Source organism: Erythrolamprus reginae, chromosome 7, assembly GCF_031021105.1.
Source record: "Erythrolamprus reginae isolate rEryReg1 chromosome 7, rEryReg1.hap1, whole genome shotgun sequence".
Lineage (NCBI taxonomy): Eukaryota > Metazoa > Chordata > Lepidosauria > Squamata > Dipsadidae > Erythrolamprus > Erythrolamprus reginae.
The window spans coordinates 68,432,664-68,457,361 of NC_091956.1; the positions used below are offsets into that span (position 1 = coordinate 68,432,664).

General features: G+C 39.7%; 1 protein-coding gene across 2 annotated transcripts; it reads left to right on the plus strand.

Annotated features, from left to right (window-relative positions):
• Positions 1–2,705: 2,705 nt before the first annotated feature.
• On the plus strand, positions 2,706–23,851 carry ZNF330 (zinc finger protein 330). 2 transcript variants are annotated; one of them, XM_070757754.1, is made up of 10 exons: positions 2,706–2,892; positions 3,957–4,086; positions 5,169–5,188; positions 5,307–5,377; positions 9,652–9,731; positions 11,041–11,167; positions 12,006–12,110; positions 14,539–14,585; positions 19,548–19,665; positions 22,824–23,851. In XM_070757754.1, exons 2-10 carry the CDS (start codon positions 3,967–3,969, stop codon positions 23,096–23,098), a joined length of 963 nt encoding a protein of 320 aa, XP_070613855.1. In that variant the 5' UTR covers positions 2,706–2,892; positions 3,957–3,966; the 3' UTR covers positions 23,099–23,851. The 2 variants fall into 2 exon arrangements, with proteins under 2 accessions (XP_070613855.1, XP_070613856.1); XM_070757755.1 differs by lacking the exon at positions 2,706–2,892 and adding an exon at positions 3,619–3,637.
• Positions 23,852–24,698: the final 847 nt, after the last annotated feature.

Consider the following 24,698-nt stretch of genomic DNA (forward strand, 5'->3'; position numbering starts at 1 on the left):
GACTATCCACGGTTGACCTCTCCATATTCCTAAGAGGTCAATAAGGGGCGTACATAAGTGCACTAGAGTGCCTTCCGTCCCCTGTCCTACATTATCTCCTATATCTCGTATTTCTTCTCTCCTATATCCTCTATAACCTTCATTGTGTATTATTGTATACTGGACAAAATAAATATTTTTTTTTAAAAAAAATTAAATTAAGAGACATCTAGGTAACAAATTTTGACCAGTAGAGGGTAGCAAAAAGACATAGCATGTTTAAAAATCTTTTTTGTTGTTGTTGTTTTGCAGTTTGGAAAATATACATTAGATCTTGTATCTTGCCTTTTAACCACAGTCTTTAAGCTAGCATTATACAATTCTCTTGTTTCCCCCTATATAATAACAATCCCAAGAGCTAGATTGGTGAGCAGATAAATGACCATTTCAAAGTTAGCCAACGAACATTTCTGTTTGAAGGTGAATTGTTCCTAACTAGTGTTGGGTAGTGATGGGCGAACTGAACCCGCACAATTCAGATCCATATCGAATTTTGCGGTGTTCGGTATGCCGAACACAAATCCGAATTTTTTTCAAACTTCAGGCAAAGTTCGGGGTCGTGTTTGGCGTTCGTAGCTTTGATGTCACCAGCAGGTTGCTAAGGATGCCAAGGTGATCACTTCCTGGATTCCATGGAATCCAGGAAGTGATCACCTTGACGTCCTTAGTAACCTGCCAGTGACGTCAAAGCTCCGCCCCCAGAATCTCTTTGTGGGAGGGATTCCCCAGCTCCTTCAAAGGGAGGTCTTCACGTAAAAATAAACATTATTTAAACATTCTATTAAATCTGCACTTCTATTCTACTAGTTTTTCTCATCATTCCTATCACCCATTTATTTATTTATTAATTATTTAGATTTGTATGCCGCCCCTCTCCGCCCATGTTGACTGTATGACTGTAACTTGTTGCGTATATCCTAAGATTTTTATTAATATTGCTTCTTCATTGCTTATTTGACCCCTATGACAATCATTAAGTGTTGTACCACATGATTCTTGACAAATGTATATTTTATTTTATGTACGTTGAGAGCATATGCACCAAGATAAATTCCTTGTGTGTCCAATCACACTTGGCCAATAAAAATTCTATTCTATTCTATTACGAAAAAGGACGCCGCAGCGGCGTTGCAAGTAAAGGGCGGTCCTTTCACGTAAAAATAAACATGAAGTAGCGAATCCGCAAAAGATGAACAGTGAGGGATTACTGTACTGCTCTTAAGTTAAAATGGTATATATAAAATATGCCCCCATTTGGGTGAAGAGGTATGAATGTTGTTTGGTGCTGGGCACTTCGAACATTGAGTACCCTGTTATGTGTTGTGTGAATGTTTTACTGTTATATTGTTATTATAAAAATCAATTAAAATTATAAAAAAAAATATTTTTATCTGTTGGAAGCCGCCCAGAGTCCTTCAGGAGTTGGGCGGCATATAAATAAAATAAAATAAATAAATAAATAAAATAGCAAAGTACAGTGTTTCCCAACCTTGGCAAATTGAAGATATTTGGACTTCAACTCCCAGAATTCCCCAGCCAGCGAATGCTGGCTGGGGAATTCTGGGAGTTGAAGTCTAGATATCTTCAAGTTGCCAAGGTTGGGAAACACTGGCAAAGTAGATTCAGGAAAATTGGGACAGTAGGACAGGGACGCTAAACACAACGGTGCCCTTAGGCACACCTCTTACAGACTTCTTAGGAATGGGATGTGGATAATCCAAGCTTAAAAGTTAGGAATGGGTTGTAGGAATGGGGAATGTAGGAATGATTGTAGGAATGGAAGTAGCCTAGAGTCCTTCGGGAGTTGGGCGGCATATAAATAAAATAAAATAATAAAATAAATAATAAAATAAAATAAATAAAATAAAATAGCAAAGTAGATACCGGAAAATTAGGACAGTAGGATAGGGATGCTAGGCACAATGGTGCTACAGACTTCTTAGGAATGGGATCGATTGTAGACAGTCTAAGCTTAAAGTTTTTGGGGTTTGGGGAAGAATAGAATAGAATGGAATAGAATAGAATTCTTTATGGGCCAAGTGTGATTGGACACACAAAGGATTTGTCTTTGACGCATATGCTGTCAGTGTACATAAAAGAAGATATACATTTGTCAAGAATCATGAGGTACAACATTTAATGATTGTCATAGGGGTCAAATAAGCAATGAGGGAATAATCAATATTAATAAAAATCTTAGGATACAAGCAAAAAATTACAGTCATACAGGGGCGGCATACAAATCTAATAAATAATAATAATAATAATAATAATAATAATAATAATAATTGGTAGGAAAAGGATGATAGGAATGATGAGAAAAACTAGTAGAATAGAAGTGCAGACTTAGTAAAAAGTTTGACAGTGTTGAAGGAATTATTTGTTTAGTAGAGTGATGGCGTTCGGGAGAAAATGTTCTTGTGTCTAGTTGTCTTGGTGTGCGGTGCTCAGTAGAAGAAACCAGAGTCAGATAGTGCATTGCAGGGACTGAGCATTCTCTTGCCGAAGTCGTATTTCCTGCAGTCAAGTTTGGAGCGGTTTACATTACACCTCGCGCATTAAACCCATTTTCTCAGTCTACCACTCAAGCGGCCCTCCCTTCCTTGCTGAGGCTTTAGCCTTCCCCACCAACCACCTCACTCCCGACTGAGGGCAAAACCAAAGCCGGAAGAAGCGGCGGCTGGGGCTCCAACCGCGCCTGCTCCGCTGGCCTCGAGCATGCTCAGCGAGCGCCGGCATTGCCTTTTTTTTGCAGCAGCAGCAGCGGAGGCCGGAGCCCACGCGCGGTTTTCGGCTTCTCCGGGAGGTTGATTTGCCCTGAAGGGCCTTGAACTGAAGGCCAGCTTTAAGGCGGTGAGCGGCGGGTCGGGGGCGAGACTCCCGAGCTAGGGATCGGGACGGGTCCGAGGTCACCCGGGCACGGTGGGCGCTCGGAAAGGCGGGCGGTGGAGCAGCCTTCCCCAGATTCGTGGCAGCCAAGGCGCGGGGGGAACTACAGGTCCCACAATTCCTTGCGAAACGGGGTAGCTGAGGATTGTGGGAGTTGTAGGCCGAAGCGCCTTAGAGATCGCCTGGTTGGAGGAGAGCGGATACCATCCAGGGCGGGTGTGTGTGTGTGTGTGTGTCTTGCAACGTTGGCCGCTTTAAGAATTGTGGACTTCAACTCCCAGAATGCCTCAGCCAGCAAAGCTCAGGAGCCAGCAAAGCAAAGCTGTCTGAGGAATTCTGGGAGTTGAAGTCCACAAGTCCTAAAGCGGCCAAGGTTGGGGGTGTTCCTGTTAAGGGTGACAATAAGAAGCAGCTTCTGGCTCCCTCAATTAGGAAGACTTTCGTCGGGAGCCCGCATCAGCGCTGCTTGGTTTTCTTCTTGCAAACAGACTGAAATCTGGAATAGTTTCTTCAAACTTTTCTCCCCTCACGCCCCGCACCTGTCTTGTTCTGACTCCTTTTCCTTCCATTTTTTCCAAGGAATTTCGAACGATGGTGCCTTTGCTTTGTGCTTGATTTAAACCAGATGTGTCAGGAAGCTTGATTTCGCTTAGCATGCTGGATAAACCAGTTATTGGGCAACACATTGTTAAGCAAAAGATGTTTTATTGTATGATGTAGTCAAATATCTTCTATCTCTATTAGACAATTTATTTTCATTCTTTGTTAACTTTTTGTCTCAGTGGCTCATAATTTTAAGAACAAGAGTATCTTTTCCTAATTTAGTGGTTATTGTTACCGAGGAGTGTAATAATCTATCACTATTTGGGGATCAGTGCCCAGGAATGGCCACTGTAAATTTAACAGTTCTACACCTTTGCATCTGCGCATTTTTACGGATTCATGAATAAAAATTCAGAAGTGGAGGCATGCATTCTGCGTGGAAAATATAGGGCAGACTAATCCTGATAAATGTTTTTTTTTTCCAGAAAGTGAAAAATGCCTAAGAAGAAGACAGGTGCCCGCAAGAAAGCTGAAAGTCGGAAGGAACGGGAAAAACAAATTAGAGCTTCGAGGGCTAATATTGACTTGGCCAAACATCCCTGCAATGCTTCGATGGTAATATTTAGTTTTTAAAACTTTTTCAGTGTCAGATGTCTGATAAAATAATCAAACGTTTAAAAGTGATCTCATTCCTTTGTCCTGCACAGAAATAAGGCTGGGTCAAATATTTTCACATTTTCTTGCACTAAGGAGAACACATGTGTAGCCTTATAAAACTCACTAATGGTATATAGAGGACTTAAGAGGGAAAAAGATGAGAGATTCAAACTTAAAGATGATCAGTAGAAATGAAACAATTAAAACATATTCAATACCAAGAAGTTAGTACAGGTCCAGTCAGAGTAATGAATGATATAGAAAGATCAAGGATTATAGATTGACTCTTATTATGATCTATCTATCTATCTATCTATCTATCTATCTATCTATCTATCTATCTATCTATCTATCTATCATCTATCTATCTATCTATCATCTATCTATCTATCTATCTATCTATCTATCTATCTATCATCTATCTACTTATCTATCTATCATCTATCTATCTATCTATCTATCTATCATCTATCTACTTATCTATCTATCTATCATCTATCTATCTATCTATCATCTATATACTTATCTATCTATCTATCTATCTATCATCTATCTATCATCTATCTATCATCTATCTATCTATCATTATCTATCTATCTATCTATCTATCTATCTATCTATCTATCTATCTATCTACCTATCTATCTACCTATCTATTTATTTATTTGGATTTATATGCCAACCCACTCTGAGGATTCGGGGCAGCAACAGATGAAAAAGACAGTAAAAACATTTTAAATCCAATTAGCTTAAAATTAACTAGTTTAAGAACCCCAATTTATTTCCAATCACTCGCTCTGACTCACACAACCATACATTTCATTCATCGACCAGGGGACAAGTGCTTAATAGCCCCCAAGCCTGATGGCACAAATGAGTCTTCAGACTCTTGCGAAAGGTGAGCAGGGTGCATTGCCTCTCCAAAGTATGTATTCTACGTTGCATTACAAATTGCCTTTAATTGGCCAAGCCTAAAATATGGATATTTTTTAAAAAACCCTTTCTTTCTTTCTTTCTTTCTTTCTTTCTTTCTTTTACAGGAATGTGACAAATGTCAAAGGTAAAGATTTATTTTTCAGGATTTTACGGTACAATGTTTAAATACATTTTGTTTAGCTATTTGTTTCATCCTGTTTGGTTTAGCTGTTTGTTTCATTCTGTTTTGTTTATTTTAACAGGCGGCAGAAAAATAGAGCCTTTTGCTACTTTTGCAACTCTACTCAAAAATTACCCATTTGTGCACAGTGTGGTAAGTGTGCCTGGTTTAATGTTTTGATTACTAGATATGCAATTAGATTTCTGCTTGGGGTTAGTTTCCTTTTCTTCTCCATTTCATGTTTCAGAGGTTCTTAGGCTTTCATTCTTGTACTTCTTTAAGTATAGTGGTTTTAGGTATACAGTGATACCTTGTCTTACAAACTTAATTGGTTCCGGGATGAGGTTCTTAAGGTGAAAAGTTTGTAAGACGAAACAATGTTTCCCATAGGAATCAATGGAAAAGCGATTAATGCGTGCAAGCCCAAAATTCACCCCTTTTGCCAGCCAAAGCGCCCGTTTTTGCACTGCTGGGATTCCCCTGAGGCTCCCCTCCATGGGAAACCCCACCTCCGGACTTCTGTGTTTTTTCAATGCTGCAGGGGAATCCCAGCATCGCAAAAACAAGCACTTCTCTGGCAACGGAAGTCCGGAGGTGGGGTTTCCCAGCAAAGGGAGCATCAATGAAATCGCAGCATTGCAAAAACACCAAAGTCCTCAAAACCCCACCTCCGGACCTCTGTGTTTTTGTGATGCTGCGATTACACTGAGGCTCCCCTCGCTGGGATACCCCACCTCCGGACTTCCGTTGCCAGCGAAGCGCCCGTTTTTGCACTGCTGGGATTCCCCTGCAGCATCACAAAAGCACGGAAGTCCGGAGGTGGGGTTTCCCATGGAGGGGAGCCTCAGGGAATCCCAGCAGCACAAAAACGGGTGCTTCGCTGACAACGGAAGTCCGGAGGCGGGGCATCCCAGTGGCGGCAGTGGGTTTGTAAGATGAAAATAGTTTGTAAGAAGAGGCAAAAAAATCTTAAACCCCAGGTTTGTATCTCGAAAAGTTTGTATGACGAGGCGTTTGTAAGATGAGGTATCACTGTAATTATTTAAGTATTGTGAGCGCACGCTCACATTTGCGAACTGGTAGGGAAGGTAAGTCAAAACCATCCCTATTCTGATAAAGTTTTTTTTAAAAAAAATATATTTTTATTGGTTTTGCACATAAGAATTACATAAACAAACATAAAACAGTGCACAGTGCATGTGCCCATCACCCGACTGACAATACCACCACCACCACCACCAATAGCGGGGGGTTCAAATATTTACTAATTTATATTCTATATTTCCTTAGCTCTATTTTGCATTTGTTATTATGAAAAGAGTGATTGGAGTTTATTTTTCACCTTTTCGTCACAAATTCTACTTGGCATATAATCTTTCACCTTATTCCATCGTACCATCAGATTCTCCAATTTACTTTCGTCAAAGTTGTTTAGTCTTATTTCCATAATTTCAAAGTGAATATGATCCACCATGTACCAGTACCAATTCTGTAATGTCCATTTTATAGACTCTTTCCAACCCAATACCACTACCGCTTGAGCGCTTTCCAATGCTGCAGTTTTTATTTCTTTGAAGTCTCTTAATTCTCTTTGTTTAATTAATATCGCTATTTCTTTTGTAATTATCCACTTAATATTTCACATTTTATTTATTTCGTTCTGCACTTCCTTCCAAAATTTCTGAACTTCAACATACTCCCAGAACATATGCATAAAGATTCTTTTCTTTTGGCAACCGTGCCAACAATTACCTTTCCCTTTCCTCTGGAAGTGTGAGAGTTGTGCTTGTGATAAAATAAACTGCAATTCAGGAAAGCTTGTGCTTTTTAATAAAAATTTGCTCGTTGGAAAAAGTGCTAATAAACTTCTGAGTTTCATTTAGCGAGAGGAAGAGGGAAGCAAGTATCTCTCCTAGATTGCCTATGGCAGTGGCTCTCAGTCTTTCAAAGGCCACGACCCCTTGATACAGTTCCTCATGTTGTGGTGACCCCCACCCATAAGTCTAGCGCCAATTCTCCCAACAGAACTTTAAGCTGATTGGCAGGTCAGAGAGACACCCCCACTGTAAATGCCTGATTGGTCTGATTGTAAAAATATGTTCCAAGGCGCCAGAATAGAAGTTTTAGTTCCTAACACCATGAAAAATTTGTCTTTTCCCATAGTCTTAGGCAACCCGTATGAAATGGTCGTTTGACCCCCAAAAGGATCATGAACCCCAGGTTGAGAACCACTGGTCTATGGAGATTCTCGGTCACCCAGGTCATGGTTGTCCCAAAGGTGCTTTTTCAAGAGGCAACTGGATTTTCTGGTTTTTCTTTGAAGGTGTTTTGCTTCTCATCCAAGCAGCTTTTTCCTATTCTTTTTAATATGTTTGTGAGTGACATAGGGGAAGGTTTGGTAGGGAAGGTTTGCCTATTTGCCGATGACTCTAAAGTGTGCAATAGGGTTGATATTCCTGGAGGGGTCTGTAATATGGTAAATGATTTAGCTTTACTAGATAAATGGTCAAAGCAATGGAAACTGCAGTTTAATGTTTCCAAATGTAAAATAATGCACTTGGGGAACAGGAATCCTCAATCTGAGTATTGCATTGGCAGTTCTGTGTTAGCAAAAACTTCAGAAGAGAAGGATTTAGGGGTCGTGATTTCTGACAGTCTCAAAATGGGTGAGCAGTGTGGTCGGCCAATAGGAAAAGCAAGTAGGATGCATGGCTGCATAGTTAGAGCTATAACAAGCAGGAAGAGGGAGATTGTGACTCCCTTTATATAGAGCGCTGGTGAGACCATATTTGGAATACTGTGTTCAGTTCTGGAGACCTCACCTACAAAAAGATATTGACAAAATTGAACGGGTCCAAAGACGGGCTACAAGAATGGTGGAAGGTCTTAAGCATAAAACGTATCAGGAAAGACTTAATGAACTCAATCTGTATAGTCTGGAGGACAGAAGGAAAAGGGGAGACATGATCGAAACATTTAAATATGTTAAAGGGTTAAATAAGGTTCAGGAGGGAAGTGTTTTTAATAGGAAAGTGAACACAAGAACAAGGGGACACAATCTGAAGTTAGTTGGGGGAAAGATCAAAGGCAACATGAGAAAATATTATTTTACTGAAAGAGTAGTAGATCCTTAGAACAAACTTCCAGCGGACGTGGTTGGTAAATCCACAGTAACTGAATTTAAACATGCCTGGGATAAACATATATCCATTGTAAGATAAAATACAGGAAATAGGGGTTAGAGAAAATAATAAGAGAAAAAAGTGAGGGGATAAAGGCGCAAGCAACTAATATATACAAATTGCTAGTGCAGTCAGATGGGGACACGATTGATGGATTGACTAAATGGTGGCAAAATGAGATATTAGTAGAGGTACAAGAAATGGAAAATATAGTAGAAGATATAAGGAAAATTAAAAATACAAGAATCAGGGAAATGAGAAGAAAAATATTACATAAGTGGTATTTTACTCCCGTTCAATTTGCACATTTTCAGCAGAATGTCAGGGGGAATTGTTGGCATGGGTGTCAAGACAAAGGAGTGTTTATGCATATGTTTTGGGAATGCCCGATAGTGCAGGAGTTTTGGCAAAAAGTGAAAGAGGATATCAATAGAATGTTAAATATACAATGGACAATCACTAAGGAAATGGCAGTACTAGTAAAAAGCAATGCGATGGGAGAATTTAGAGAAATAAAAAAAGCAGCAATAGAAAGTGCTCAGGCAGTAATAGTTCTGGGTTGGAAGGATGCGACAAAATGGACAATGCAAAATTGGTATAGGTACATGGTGGACCATATTCAATTTGAAATTATGGAAAAAAGGATAAATTTGGATAACGAAACTGAGTTGGGACAGCTGATGGGACGGTGGGACAAGGTAAGACGATATATGACGAGCAGAATCCGAGACCAAGCTACAAGGAATAAATTGGAATCACTCTATAATATGTAAACAGATATATTGCTCTTGGGTTAAGTGGATTATACAAGAAATACCCCCAATTTGGTGGTGGGGAATGTGTGTATGTCGGGGTGGTGGGCACAATTCACTACGCACTGTTTTATGTTGTGTGATGTTAAATTGTTAAAAATCAATAAAAAATATTTAAAAATAAAATAAAATACAGGAAATAGTATAAGGGCAGACTAGATGGACCATGAGGTCTTTTTCTGCCGTCAGTCTTCTATGTTTCTATGTTCAAAGAGCTGTAAAACCACCTTTGGATCCTAGCTGGATTCCCCTTGTGGTTCATACATCCCACATTTTTAAAACAAAACAAAAATGGAATCTTTCTTTCCCTAAATTATTAATTTGATATGTAAACAAGCAACCACAAGTTGATAGAATTAATTGAAATATATTAATTGAATGACATTAATAATTCTTAACTTCTTAAACAATATTCTTATGTCCTTTGTAATAGGAAAGACAAAATGTATGATGAAATCCTCAGACTGTGTCATAAAACATGCTGGAGTGTATAGCACTGGGCTTGCAATGGTGGTATGTATCTGAAGTCAATTACATGGCTAAGCTTTATGATGGGTTAAGTAATTATTGCAGAAATATATAATATTTATAAAATAATTATTAAATATTATATAATATAATAATTATTTTATAGTTATATTATATAATATTTATATTATATTTATATATTTGTCATACAAGTATAGAATTATAGTTTGTATTAACATAACAAAGTATAAAAAAGTGATAAAAAGGATAATAGGACAGAAGGACAGGGACAGGAGGCACAATATTGCGCTTATGCACACCCCTTACAGTGCGCTTATGCACACCCCTTACAGACCTCTTAGAAAAGGGCAACAGTAGACAATTTATCCAGGGATAATTTATCCAGAAAAAGTTGCCAGGAGCTCTTGGGGTGCTTTGGCGCTTTCATTTGGCCAAACAGCATGTTCCATCACTAGCGGAACTCTTTTGGAATTCTGCTTTCTTTTCAGATCCTATGAACTTTTCAACTTTTATCTTGTTTTGTTTGTTTGTTTGTTTGTTTGTTTGTTTGTTTATTATTTACTTACTTACTTACTTACTTACTTACTTACTTACTTACTTACTTACTTACTTACTTACTTACTTATTAGATTTGTATGCCACCCTTCTCCGTAGACTCGGGGCAGCTCACAACAACATTAAAACAATATGCAACAAATCTAATAATTTAAAAATCACTTTAAAAAACCCCTTATTAAAAAAGAGAAACATACACACAAACATACCATGCATAAATTGTATAGGCCAGGGAGAGATATCTCAATTCCCCCATGCCTGACAGCAGAGGTGGGTTTTAAGAAGTTTACGAAAGGCAAGGAGGGTGGGGCAATTCTAATCTCCAGGGGGGAGCTCATTCCAGAGGGTTGGGGCCGCCACAGAGAAGGCTCTTCCCCTGGGTCCCGCCAGATGACATTGTTTAGTCGACGGGACCCGGAGAAGGCCAACTCTATGGGACCTAACCGGTCGCTGGGATTCGTGCGGCAGCAGGCGGTCTCGGAGATATTCTGGCCCGATGCCATGAAGGGCTTTATAGGTCATAACCAACACTTTGAATTATGACCGGAAACTGATCGGCAGCCAATGCAGACTGCGGAGTGTTGGTGTGACTGTGTCAAGAATAGGAAATAGAGTTGGTAGTAAATTAAAGGTGCCACTGGAAATTGAGAAAGTGTAAGAAGGAGGAGTCCACTGGGGGGGATTTATTGTCCCTGAAAATGCAGTGTAGTCAAAGTAAATGTCTTTCATTAGAAGTCAGACCTAGCTTATAATAAATCTGTTACCTCTTTTTTCATAGGGGGCAATATGTGATTTTTGCGAAGCTTGGGTTTGCCATGGCAGAAAATGTTTGAGCACCCATGCCTGTATCTGCCCTCTGGCTGATGCAGAATGCATTGAATGTGAGAGAGGTGTCTGGGATCATGGTAAGTTGTTTCAGTAAATACAGTGTTCCCTCGATTTCCACGGGGGATGCGTTCTGAGACCGCCCGCGAAAGTCGAATTTCCGCGAAGTAGAGATGCGGAAGTAAATACACCATTTTTGGCTATGGACAGTATCACAAGCCATCCCTTAACACTTTAAACCCCTAAATTACCATTTCCCATTCCCTTAACAACCATTTACTCAACATTATTACTGGTATTCACCATTGAATAAGACACTTAGTGATCCTGATATTTATAAACATAATTATTTATTAACTATAATTATTTTTTTTGTTATTTATTTGCAAAAATTATTAGTTTGGCAATGACATATGACATCATTGGGTGGGAAAAACCGTGGTATAGGGAAAAAAAACCGTGAAGTATTTTTTAATTAATATTTTTTGAAAAACCATAGTATAGGCTATTCGCGAAGTTCGAACCCGCGAAAATCGAGGGAACACTGTATTTTCATTGTCTTCTTTTTGACTCGTGCAGTATACAGGTCCTCAATGGAAGACAGGCTGGCAGCAATTGTTTTTTCCGCAGTTCTGATTATCCTCTGAAGTCTGTTTCTTAAAAAATTAAAATTTAAAACTATATTTTTAGATATTTAAGAAAAGGAGAATGCAATTTTACACAATTATTTGGTAAAACACATTGTACATAGTGCGGCTTAACATATACGGTAAATAAGCCATAAAGTCATTGGGGTTTGGAGGTCTTTTAATATATTTTTGTAAGTTCAGATTTTATTTGTTTTCAGTTTTCAGTCTCTGGTATGATATGCTGCAATTGGTTTTGATCAATCTGCACTCTTTCCATTGAATCCTACAGGTGGCAGGATATTTAGCTGTTCCTTCTGCCATAACTTCCTTTGTGAGGATGATCAGTTTGAGCATCAAGCCAGCTGCCAAGTTCTGGAAGCTGAAACCTTTAAATGTAAGTTTATTCCTAGTGACTCTATTATCAAATTAAGCATGATTTTAACTTTTTCTGTGATTTAGTTCAAACCCACAGGGCAGTTCAATAATGAAGTCTCATGATGTGGGAGATTATTGGACCTGTTACTTTCATGACTGAATAATAGAATGCTGGTGAGACCACGTTTGGAATACTGTGTTCAGTTCTGGAGACCTCACCTACAAAAAGATATTGACAAAATTGAACGGGTCCAAAGACGGGCGTCCTCCTCGATCCACAGCTCACATTAGAGAAACATCTTTCAGCTGTGGCGAGGGGGGCGTTTGCCCAGGTTCGCCTGGTGCACCAGTTGCGGCCCTATTTGGACCGGGACTCACTGCTCAAAGTCACTCATGCCCTCATCACCTCGAGGTTCGACTACTGTAACGCTCTCTATATGGGGCTACTTTTGAAAAGTGTTCGGAAACTCCAGATCGTGCAGAATGCAGCTGCGAGAGCAGTCATGGGCTTACCTAGGTATGCCCATGTTTCACCAACACTCCACAGTCTGCATTGGTTGCCGATCAATTTCCGGTCACAATTCAAAGTGTTGGTTATGACCTTTAAAGCCCTTCATGGCATTGGACCAGAATATCTCAGAGACCAGCTTCTGCCGCACGAATCCCAGCGACCGATTAGGTCCCACAGAGTGGGCCTTCTCCGGGTCCCGTCAACTAAACAATGTCGGTTGGCGGGCCCCAGGAGAAGAGCCTTCTCTGTGGCGGCCCCAGCCCCCTGGAACCAACTCCCCCCCAGAGATTAGAACTGCCCCTACTCTCCTTGCCTTCCGAAAGCTCCTTAAAACCCACCTTTGTCGTCAGGCATGGGGAAACTGAGACATCTCCCCCGGGCATATACAATTTATGAATGGTATGTTTGTATGTATGTTTGTTTAGCAATGGGGTTTTAAAATATTTTAAACTACAATTTAGATTTGTGATGAATTGTTTTATTTTTGCTGTCAGCCGCCCCGAGTCTGCGGAGAGGGGCGGCATACAAATCTAAATAATAAATTAATTAATTAATTAATTAATTAATTAATGCTTTGTTGGACAGTTCCTCGCATGAGGTGCCTTTGGGGGAAATCATCGCAGTCTTTGGTCTTAGATCAGGACTCCTGCAATTTGCTACCGAAATGAAGCTGCTCTTGGTGCCTCATTAAAATCCCCGTTTCCTCTCATCTCTAAGTGTTCAGTTCCATTGTACTTTGCTAAGGGAGAGCCTAAGGTTGTCCATTGAAGTAAAGCAGTGTTTTTCAACCAGTGTGCCGTGGCACACTAGTGTGCCGCGGAACATGGTTAGGTGTGGTGCGAGAGGGGAGAGAGAAAGAGAAAGAAAGCAAGAGAGAGAGAGAGAGAGAAAGAGAGAAAGAAAGAGAGAGAAAAAGAAAGCAAGAGAGAGAGAAAGAAAGAGAGCGAGACTGAGGGAGAGAGCGCAAGAGAGAGGGGGGGAGAGAAAGAGAGAGAGAAAGAAAGAGAGCGAGACTGAGGGGGAGAGAGCAAGAGAGAGGGGAGGGAGAGAAAGAAAGAGAGTGAGACTGAGGGAGAGAGAGCAAGAGAGAGGGGGGAGAGAAAGAGAGAGAAAGAAAGAGAGCGAGACTGAGGGGGAGAGAGCAAGAGAGAGGGGAGGGAGAGAAAGAAAGAGAGTGAGACTGAGGGAGAGAGAGCAAGAGAGAGGGGGGAGAGAAAGAGAGAGAAAGAAAGAGAGCGAGACTGAGGGAGAGAGAGCAAGAGAGAGGGGGGGAGAGAAAGAGAGAGAAAGAAAGAGAGCGAGACTGAGGGAGAGAGAGCAAGAGAGAGGGGGGAGAGAAAGAGAGAGAGAAAGAAAGAGATAGAGAGAAAGAAAGAAAGCAAGAGAGAGAGAGAAATAGAGAGAAAGAAAGAGTGTGAAAGAGAGAGAGAGAAAGCAAGAGAGAGAAAGTGAGTGAGTGAGAAAGAGACAGAAAAAGCAAGAAAGAGAGAGAGGAGAGGAAGGGAGAGAGAAATGAGAGAAAATAAATAAATGAGAAAATGACTGAGGCGGAGAATGAGAGGAAAGAGAGAGAAACAAAAGAGAAAGAGAGAAGTGACTCTTGATTTAAAGCATATGATAAAAAGCACCCAAAGAATAAGAGAGGAAAAAACACAGCCCTCACCTGTTTTTGGAAATGGTTCAAGAGTGTGTATACACACACACAAGGGGGAGATAATATGTATAATATGTATTGTCTTAGAGTGTCACTTTGTGTCATTTTGGTTGGTGGTGTGCCCCAGGATTTTGTAAGTGTAAAAAATGTGCCGCAGCTCAAAAAAGGTTGAAAATCACTGAAGTAAAGAACCGACCTTGATTTAAAAGACAAAACAAAGAAAAAGAGAAGAAAACAAGAGAAAACTCCTCATTCAACCATGCCTTTTATCTTGCCTACTAGGTGTTTCCTGCAATCGGTTGGGGCAGCATTCATGTCTCCGGTGCAAGGTACAAGCAAAAACAATTTCCAAATAAATGTATCACATTTTGTATTCCCATAATTTCAACCTGCTGGCAGCTCTCACCGTTCTTTTCCCATCATACATTAAAAATGCTTTGTGGTGGGGTTTTTTTTTCTTTTTAATGGTCTGTGTCCCGTTTCTATTATATTTTGATTAACTTTCATGCTGTGATTTCAATGGGATGCTGAAATTTACCCTCCAGTCACCATAAAACACCACCACCTGCCCTGAGTTATTGTTCGGGCTACCATCTGCCGGTTCCCTTTCATTCAAAGCGTTGTAAGTTTTGATATGTCTGCAGCAGTTGCCTTAGAACTGGTATTGCTAAAAGCATACTTCATTATGCTGAAATTCCTCCCATTTTTTTTACACCTACTGGTAGTACCTTTTAGGAAATTCTGGTAAATGAATTATTTCATTTGCTGCTTTGCTGCTTTGGATTCTCCAGCTGTTTAAAAGTGATAGGATTTCCTGCAGGGTGCTTGATACAGGGCATCAGTATTTACCAGCAGATATGTGCAGTTATTTGATGGGACGACTGTATCGCTTGCTTTTATTCTGTGTTTTTAGTGTTAACACAATCCATTATTTTACCGATTCAAAAGATCAATTGTTGCAATTGACAGTGCAGTCCTGGACTTGATTATAATTAATCCTCGACTTATAACTGTAATTGAGTCTGAAATTATGGTTATAAATCATAGTGATCATAAGTTGCAACATGTGACCAGACCCCTATTTATTTATTTATTTATTTATTTATTTTGTCCAATACATAATACACATTGAAGAGAAAGATATGTAATAACATAAGTAAAGAAAAGAATAGAAGAAAAGATATAAAAGTATAGGTGAACATATTTGAAAGGAAGAAAAGATAAATGAGATAAGGAGAGACAATTGGACAGGGGACGGAAGGCACACTGGTGCACTTATGCACGCCCCTTACTGACCTCTAAGGAACCTGGAGAGGTCAATCGTGGATAGTCTAAGGGAAAAATGTTGGTGGTTAGAGGTTGACACTACTGAGTCAGGTAACGAGTTCCACGCTTCGACAACTCGGTTGCTGAAGTCATATTTTTTACAGTCAAATTTGGAGCGGTTAATGTTAAGTTTGAATCTGTTGCGTGCTCTTGTGTTGTTGCAATTGAAGCTGAAGTAGTCATTGACAGGTAGAACGTTGCAGCATATGATCTTGTGGGCAATACTTAGATCGTGTTTTAGGCGACGTAGTTCTAAGCTTTCTAGACCTAGGATTGATAGTCTGCTTTCGTAGGGTATTCTGTTTCGAGTGGAGGAGTGAAGGGCTTTTCTGGTGAAGTATCTTTGGACATTTTCAAGGGTGTTGATGTCCGAGATGTGGTATGGGTTCCAGACAGATGAACTGTATTCAAGGATGGGTCTGGCAAAAGTTTTGTAGGCTCTGGTGAGTAGTGTGAGATTGCCAGAGGAAATTATGCTGAATTTCCTACATTTTTTTTTACACCTACTGGTAATACCTTTTAGGAAATTCTGGTAAATGAATTATTTCATTGTCTTCAGGTACCCATGCTGCTTTGGATTCTCCAGCTGTTTAAAAGTGATAGGATTTCCTGCAGGGTGGTTGATACAGGCATCAGTATTTACCAGCAGATATGTGCAGTTATTTGATGGGATGACTGTATCGTTTGCTTTTGTTCTGTGTTTTTAGTGTTAACACAATCCATTATTTTACTGATTCAAAAGATCAATTGTTGCAATTGATAGTGCAGTCCTATATTTCATTATAATTAATCCTCGACTTACAACTGTAATTGAGTCTGAAATTATGGTTATAAACCATAGTGGTCATAAGTTGCAACATATGAAGAGGGAGATTATGATCCCGCTATATAGAGTGCTGGTGAGACCACATTTGGAATACTGTGCTCAGTTCTGGAGACCTCACCTACAAAAAGATATTGACAAAATTGAACGGGTCCAAAGACGGGCTACAAGAATGGTGGAAGGTCTTAAGCATAAAGCGTATCAGGAAAGACTTAATGAACTCAATCTGTATAGTCTGGAGGACAGAAGGAAAAGGTGGGACATGATCGAAACATTTAAATATGTTCAAGGGTTAAATAAGGTCCAGAAGGGAAGTGTTTTTAATAGGAAAGTGAACACAAGAACAAGGGGACACAATCTGAAGTTAGTTGGGGGAAAGATCAAAAGCAACATGAGAAAATATTATTTTACTGAAAGAGTAGTAGATCCTTGGAACAAACTTCCAGCAGGCGTGGTAGATAAATCCACAGTAACTGAATTTAAACATGCCTGGGATAAACATATATCCATCCTAAGATAAAATATAGAAAATAGTATATGGGCAGACTAGATGGACCATGAGGACTTTTTCTGCCGTCAGTCTTCTATGTTTCCATGTTTCTATGACCAGACCCAATTCTTAAACATTTTTTGCAGTATTCGTTAAATGAATGCCTTGGTTGTTAAATTATTTTCTCCAAATGGATGTTTTTGCTGAAACCAGAAATGAACACTGGAAATTCTCCAGAAACATTGTAAATTGCAGTCACATGACCATGAGATAGTACCAACAGCCATAAAGGTGAGCTGGTTGCTAGGCTCCCAAAATCAGATAATCGTAGGAAGAGTAAGGTTGTCATTACTTCAAACAATCAGTAATCAACTGGTAATACATCAAGGATTACTTATATCTCTACCTCAGAATAGGATGAGACTCCACAGTTAGTTCACAATCTGAGGATTCTTCTAGAATCTGGCTTCTGCTTGAAGAGCAGTAATAATAATAATAATAATAATAATAATAATAACAATAATAATAATAATTTATTAGATTTGTATGCCGCCCCTCTCCGAAGACTCGGGGCGGCTTACAACAATAATAAACAGTGTACAAATCCAATATTTAAAAAACAATTTAAGAATGTTTATAGTAAAATAATCACACAATCCATTCAAACCATACACAAACCAAGATAGTTGGGGGATATGTCACTTTCCCCATGCCTGGCTACAAAGATGAGTTTTAAATAACTTACGAAAGGCGAGGAGGGTGGGGCAGTTCGTTGATTCCAGAGGGTCGGGGCTGCCACAGAGAAGGCTCTTCCCCTGGGTCCCGCCAGATGACATTGTTTAGTCGACGGGACCTGGAGAAGGCCAACTCTGTGGGACCTAGTAAATCAAACTTCTTTGAAATCAAACTGTCCACTTAGGAAGCAACACTGACAATCAATTTCACATGCTGTTGTGTGCATTCAACTTTGTACAGAACAAAGTGTATTCAATGAGAACATTTCATTCATTTAGATCTAGGATGTGTTATTTGGGTGTTCCCTTTATTTTTTTTTGAGCAGAATAATTGTGGGGATTTATTTTTACTTTCTTTTTTTTTCAATATATTTTTTATTGTTTTTTTAAAAAGACAAACAAAGACATACAACATTAAACACTCAAGGAACTGCCATTGCTCCGCTTATCTTAGAAGTCTAACTACTACAAAAAGCAAAAACCTAACTGTGATCAGATCAATACAGAAATAATACACATATATATTAGATACTTGTTAAATTTAACTCTATATTCTTATGTTAATTAAATTTCTTTATCTATAAAATACTTATTCAAAGAAATAAAATATAGTGAATAACACATCTAACTTATCGCACTATAAGCGGAAAAAAGAGGAAAAAAGAACAGAAATTCTGCATTGATGTTCTTTTTAAACTATTTCACTCTATCTTATAAAATTTCAAAATAATAAGTTCAAATAATTCCACATTCTTATTACAGTGATACCTTGTCTTACAAACTTAATTGGTTCCGGGACGAGATTCTTAAGGTGAAAAGTTTGTAAGACGAAACAATGTTTCCCATAGGAATCAATGGAAAAGCAATTCATGCGTGCAAGCCCAAAATTCACCCTTTTTGCCAGCCAAAGCGCCCATTTTTGGGCTGCTGGGATTCCCCTGAGGGTTCCCTCCATAGGAAACCCCACCTCCGGACTTCTGTGTTTTTGCAATGCTGCAGGGGAATCCCAGCATTGCAAAAATGAGCGCTTCGCTGGCAACGGAAGTCCGGAGGTGGGGTTTCCCATGGAGGGGAGCCTCAGGGGAATCCCAGCAGTGCAAAAATGGGTGCTTTGCTGGCAACAGAAGTCCGGAGGCAGGGCATCCCAGCGGCAGTAGTGAGTTTGTAAGGTGAAAATAGTTTGTAAGAAGAGGCAAAAAAATCTTAAACCCCGGGTTTGTATCTCGAAAAGTTTGTATGACGAGGCGTTTGTAAGACGAGGCATCACTGTACTTTAACTTTTACTGCTTTTTTAAAAGTTCCACCATTCGTATACTTTGTCCCATATTTTGTAAAATTCTGTTTCTACTTGATTATTCCAGCGTTTTGTCATCATATCTTATTCTGCACATTCCATAATTTTTTAAAAAAACTTCTGCATCCTTTATCCCCTATCCTTATCTAAAAAGCTACGTGCAGTTATCCTGTCTCTTAAGATAAAACACAAACAATAGTAGTTTAATCTATGTGTGGTATCTTTTTTAGTGTATTACATAGTAGCTTAGTAGTTTAATCTATGTGCCGTATCTTTTCCAAGTTTCTACAATACTATTTACTTTTCTGCTTTTTGTTACAAAGGTCACTTTTAATCAGCCTCAAAAGGAAAGTTCATACAATGGCTACATATTTTTATATTCAAAACTTTCATTTTTAAAATCTTCAGCTCTCAGCATCATTAAGCCTGGACAACCAAGGACATCAGTTCCTTAAGAATAGAATAGAATAGTGTATTTCCTTTTCTTTCAATTTCTGTGCAAATGCAATTCTTGCCGCAACCAGTACATGTGTTATTAAGTAATAAATTTCTTTAAAGATTTGTTTTTACTTTCATCGTTCACCCAAACACTCATTTCTACTGATATATAAATTATACTTTCAGGCATGCTTCTGTGATGACCATACACGAAGCAAGGTTTTCAAACATGAAAAGGGGAGAGAGCCCCCCTGTCCAAAGTGTGGGCACGAAACACAAGAAACCAAGGACCTGAGCATGTCAAGTAAGTTTGCCTTCAAAGATTTGTACTTTTCACACCCAGTAGAATGGAAGTAAGGATCTACCGTACTTAAGATTTGGCTGAGATAACAGAGCGTGTAGCATTGTATGTCAACTGATTAAGAGTGCTTATTCTGAATTTAAGGGTAGTTTTCATACTTTTTGTTCTGTCTGGGTCACTCCAGAAGCCAATACCAACCCAAAAAGAGAAGCCAGACACACTGGTAAAAGGCAAAGGCAGTTTTATAAAATCCAAGAAAAACACAGGTAACAGAAAATGTCCTTACAAACAGGAAAATGCTTTATCTTCAGATATATTCACGAAGGCCAAAAGTCCATGCAGCAATACAGAATTCTTGCTGCCAAACCAAAGCTGTAGATAGCAGACCTATACCTCCCACGGATCTTCCAAAGCTGCTGGGCCACAAGCCAGGAACAGAGACGCCGAGAAACAAGACAGGATAACGCCACGCCAAGCTGATAACACTCCACATGGCTTAAAGGGCTTGCCTGCCTTTTAAACCCTGCTGATGAGTACCACACCCAAACCCAGCTGTTTCTACTTCAATGGTGAAAATATCTCTTTAACTGCTCCTTTCGTTGCTCTGAACGTCGCTGTCTCATGTCAATGACAGCTTGTGCATCATCACCTAATGACTCCAAGCTACTGGCTGGGGAGAGCCCCCCCGCCCCCCCGGGGCTCTCATGCTGTTCTCCTTCATCCCATTCCTGATTTTCCTCTCCCCCGTCCGACTGTTCAGCCCCCTCCTCTGCGCTGTCCTCCTCCTCCGGCCATGGAGCCAGCAGAGACACAGCTGGTCCCTGAGCAGCCTCAGGCTGAATCACAACACTTTTAGTGGAAGATTTTGTCACACACTTACAAATGCATTACCTATTGCAATACTAGTAGCCCTGGTTTAATGACCCTTCAGTGACTATTCAGACTTATGACTGTACTAAACTGGTGGCACTTACAACCAGTTCTCATACTTATGGCCGTTGCAGCAATCCAGCAATCACATGATCACGATGTCAAGATTAGGAATCATTAATCACAGCCTGCGTGAGCTGCAATGAATCTAATCCAGAGGTCGATGGATGAAATAAGAGAAAAGCTTCAAAACGAAGTTACTTTTATTAATAGAAAACAATAAAATCAATTTTGCCTGATCACAGGCTTTCACGCACGTCTACATGGCTAGAAAGTTTTAAGCAAGATGGAGATTATCTCCTTCTTCCCCAAACTGAGAGGAAGTGACTAGACAGGATTTACATCATAATGGGCGGAGCTAAATTAACATACATGAGTTAACTATTTAATTACTGAATGTCTCTGAATGTCTCTGGCGTGACACATGATTTGCAACCTTCCCTGCAGGCTTCCAACAAGTAAATATAAGGGGAAGCCAGTTAGTTGGAATATACAAGGCCCTTGGTTATTGATGATTGCCAGAATTGTTGCTAAACGACATACTCACATGGCCTTTTGATTTAGGATTACATAAATTACTCAGGGAATTTCCAGGCTCAATTAGCATTGTTCGCTGAAATTCCTAAAAAGCAATAATCAGACAATGAAGGCTTCGGAGAAGAAAAAGGGTTTATTTGGCCATGGTAATCTCTCTACTGTCCCAAGCGGTTTGCAAAGCGCGGTGTCCCCCCCCCCCCCCGGGGTGTACACTTACAGAACAAAATGCAGGTTACTTATACCCTAACACAGACCCCTCCCAGGTACAAGAGCTAATCTGAGTTACAAATTAATTTCATCTCCCGATATGTGCGTTTCTCCTATCTCCTGTCCTTATCTAAAATGCTACGTGCAGTTATCCTGTCTCTTAAAATGAATCACAAACAATAGTAGTTTAATCTATGTGCGATATCTTTTTTAGTGTATTACATAGTAGCTTAGTAGTTTAATCTATGTGCCGTATCTTTTCCAAGTTTCTACAATACTTAACTATTTACTTTTCTGCTTTTTGTTACAAAGGTCACTTTTAATCAGTCTCAAAACGAACGTTCATATAATGGCTACGTATTTTTATATACAAAGCTTTAATTTTTAAAATCTTCAGCTCTCAGCATCATTAAGCCTGGACAACCAAGGACATCAGTTCCTTAAGAATAGAATAGAATAGAATTTTATTGGCCAAGTGTGATTGTACACACAAGGAATTTGTCCTGGTGCATATGCTCTCAGCGTACAAAAAAGAAAAAGATACATTTGTCAAGTATCATGTGGTACAATACTTAATGATTGTCATAGGGGTCAAATAAGCAATGACTTATTATTTATTTATTTATCGATTGATTGATCGATTGATTAATTGATTGATTGGATTTGTATGCCGCCCTTCTCCGCAGACTCGGGGCGGCTAACAACAGTGATAAAAAACAGCATGTAACAATCCAATACTAAACAACTAAAAAAAACCTTATTATAAAACCAAACATACATACAAACATACCATGCGTAAATTGTAAGGCCTAGGGGGAAAGAATATCTCAGTTCCCCCATGCCTGGCGGCAGAGGTGGGTTTTAAGAAGCTTACGAAAGGCAAGGAGGGTGGGGGCAATTCTAATCTCTGGGGGGGAGTTGGTTCCAAAGGGCCAGGGCCGCCACAGAGAAGGCTCTTCCTCTGGGTCCCGCCAAACAACATTGTTTAGTTGATGGGACCCGGAGAAGGCCCACTCTGTGGGACCTAACTGGTCGCTGGGGTTCGTTAACTAATTTCTTCCAAATTTTTGTTGTATCCACGATGCTCCATAGAAAAGATAAATTCTCACGCTTTTCCCTGGAATACCCAATATCTATAGCACTTTCCTTGATACATAGATAAGCAGAACATAACGAGCCGGGGTGGCGCAGCAGGTTGAGTGCTGTACTGCAGGCCACCGAAGCTGACTTGTAGATCTGAAGGTCAGCGGTTCAAATCTCATCACCGGCTCAAGGTTGACTCAGCCTTCCATCCCTCCGAGGTGGGTAAAATGAGGACCCGGTTTGTGGGGGCAATAGCCTAGCTCTGTTAAAAAAAAGTGCTATTGCTAACATGTTGTAAGCTACCCTGAGTCTAAGGAGAAGGACGGCATAAAAATTGAATGAATGAATGAATGAATGAATGAATAACGGAAACTTCTGTACCTTTCTCCATTTCTTTTTCTCAGCTCGCTCCCTGAGATTTGGCCGTCAGACAGGAGGCGACGAAGCTGATGGGGCTTCTGGTTATGATGCCTATTGGAAGAATCTGGCATCTGGCAGAGATGTTGATACTGGAGATCATGATGAAGAATACGATGATTACGAGGCAGAGGATGACGAAGAGGATAATGAGGAAGGAGGGAGGGATTCGGATTCGGAGGCAACTGATCTGTTCAGCAACCTGAATTTAGGAAGGACCTACGCTAGTGGCTATGCACACTATGAAGAGTCTGCTGAATAAAACACACCTTAGCACACCTTAGCAAGAACTAAGTCCCTTTGAACCTAGTAGTACTTACCTTTGGGGTAAAATCTGTGCTTAGGTCTAGGTCTAGGCCTTGCTTGGAAAGGAATAAACAGTGAGAAGATCTCTGTATGTGCTTAGTGAAATTTATGTGTGGCATTGGTATAATGGAAGGTTTTGGATAGGAAAGCTTATTAGGCAGTGAAGGAATGGAGCAGTAGAATTAGGCCAAGAAAGGGTTTAGATGGTCCAATGGATCATCCTGGGTGGGTGTTCACATGACATTAGGGGACCTCATATTCTTTCTGCCATTCAGGTTATAAAAGAGTGAGGAAAGCGAGGCAACATTGGCTTCCACGCAGTCATCAAATGTGAAGTTCTTGAGTAATTCTGGTGGCGGGTTTTGACATGTTCCTTTAAGAAAATCAGTGGCAATGGGCATCTACAGTTTTTCTGTATCAAAAGTTATTTCCTGTCACGTGCAAATGATTTGTTTTTCCTAAATATTGATCCAGCTTTGGCGATGGGGAAATGCTCGCTGCAAGCTATTATAGTTGAATATATAAATTGAAATTAAATTTAGCTTGGCGGTTGTGTCAGCAAGGCCGATCAATACATTTCTTTGCGTTTTACTTCTGTAACATTATCAGTTCTTGCCATGTTGACATGCTATACATTAATTGGAAACTTTGCAACCACCTGCAACGTGATCTAAATAAATTTTTTGATCTTCTATTTATCGCCATAAAACTGACACTGCATCTATCAATCATATTCACTTTCTGTGTTTTTTAGACTTTCCTGCAAGAGGGCACTGAATCTGTGGATATAAGATGGAAGCTCTCTAATTCGTAAAAGAGTGAAAAAATGAAGTAGTGGGACAAAACCTAAATATATATTTAGTACGGATAAATTGGCCTTTGCAGCCTGGTAACGGACAGGAGAGATAAATCAGATGAAATACAATACGTCTAGAAAATTCTAACTTATGAAGAACTTTCGTATGTTACATCCATAGCTCTCTCTGTGCACCCAAATTCACATGTACAGTATACATAGCCTGTCAAAAGAGTTTTCATGGGTGTGCTATTCACATAGTGGAGATATACAGTGGTACCTCGACATACGGGTTTAATTCATTCCAGACCCGAGCTCGTAAGTCGATCAACTTGCATCTCGAACGAATGCCTTTAGACTTTGTTTTTCGCGCCCAGATAACCAGAAGCAAGGATTCTTGCGCCACCTAGTGGAAGCTCGGCTCATATCCCGAATTTGAGCTCGGGTGTCGAACAGAAATTTTGCTTGCGTCGTGGCTCGTAACTTGGAATACTTGCATGCGGAGCAACTCGTATCTATAGGTACTACTGTATATCATTGGCATTGCTATTTGAAGAAATTCCAATATGTGAGTAGTGAAAATTACAATTGTAGTTGAAAATGAAAAGCGGAATAAAATTAATGTGACATATTTGTAAGCAGTGGGAAAGAATAATCAGGCAAGTGTTAACCTTATTTTTTAATGTTTTGCATGTGCAACCATGACTAAAGCATTTGCTGTAATTGTTGCTGTTTAATTAATAGCATTTTGCTAGTATAG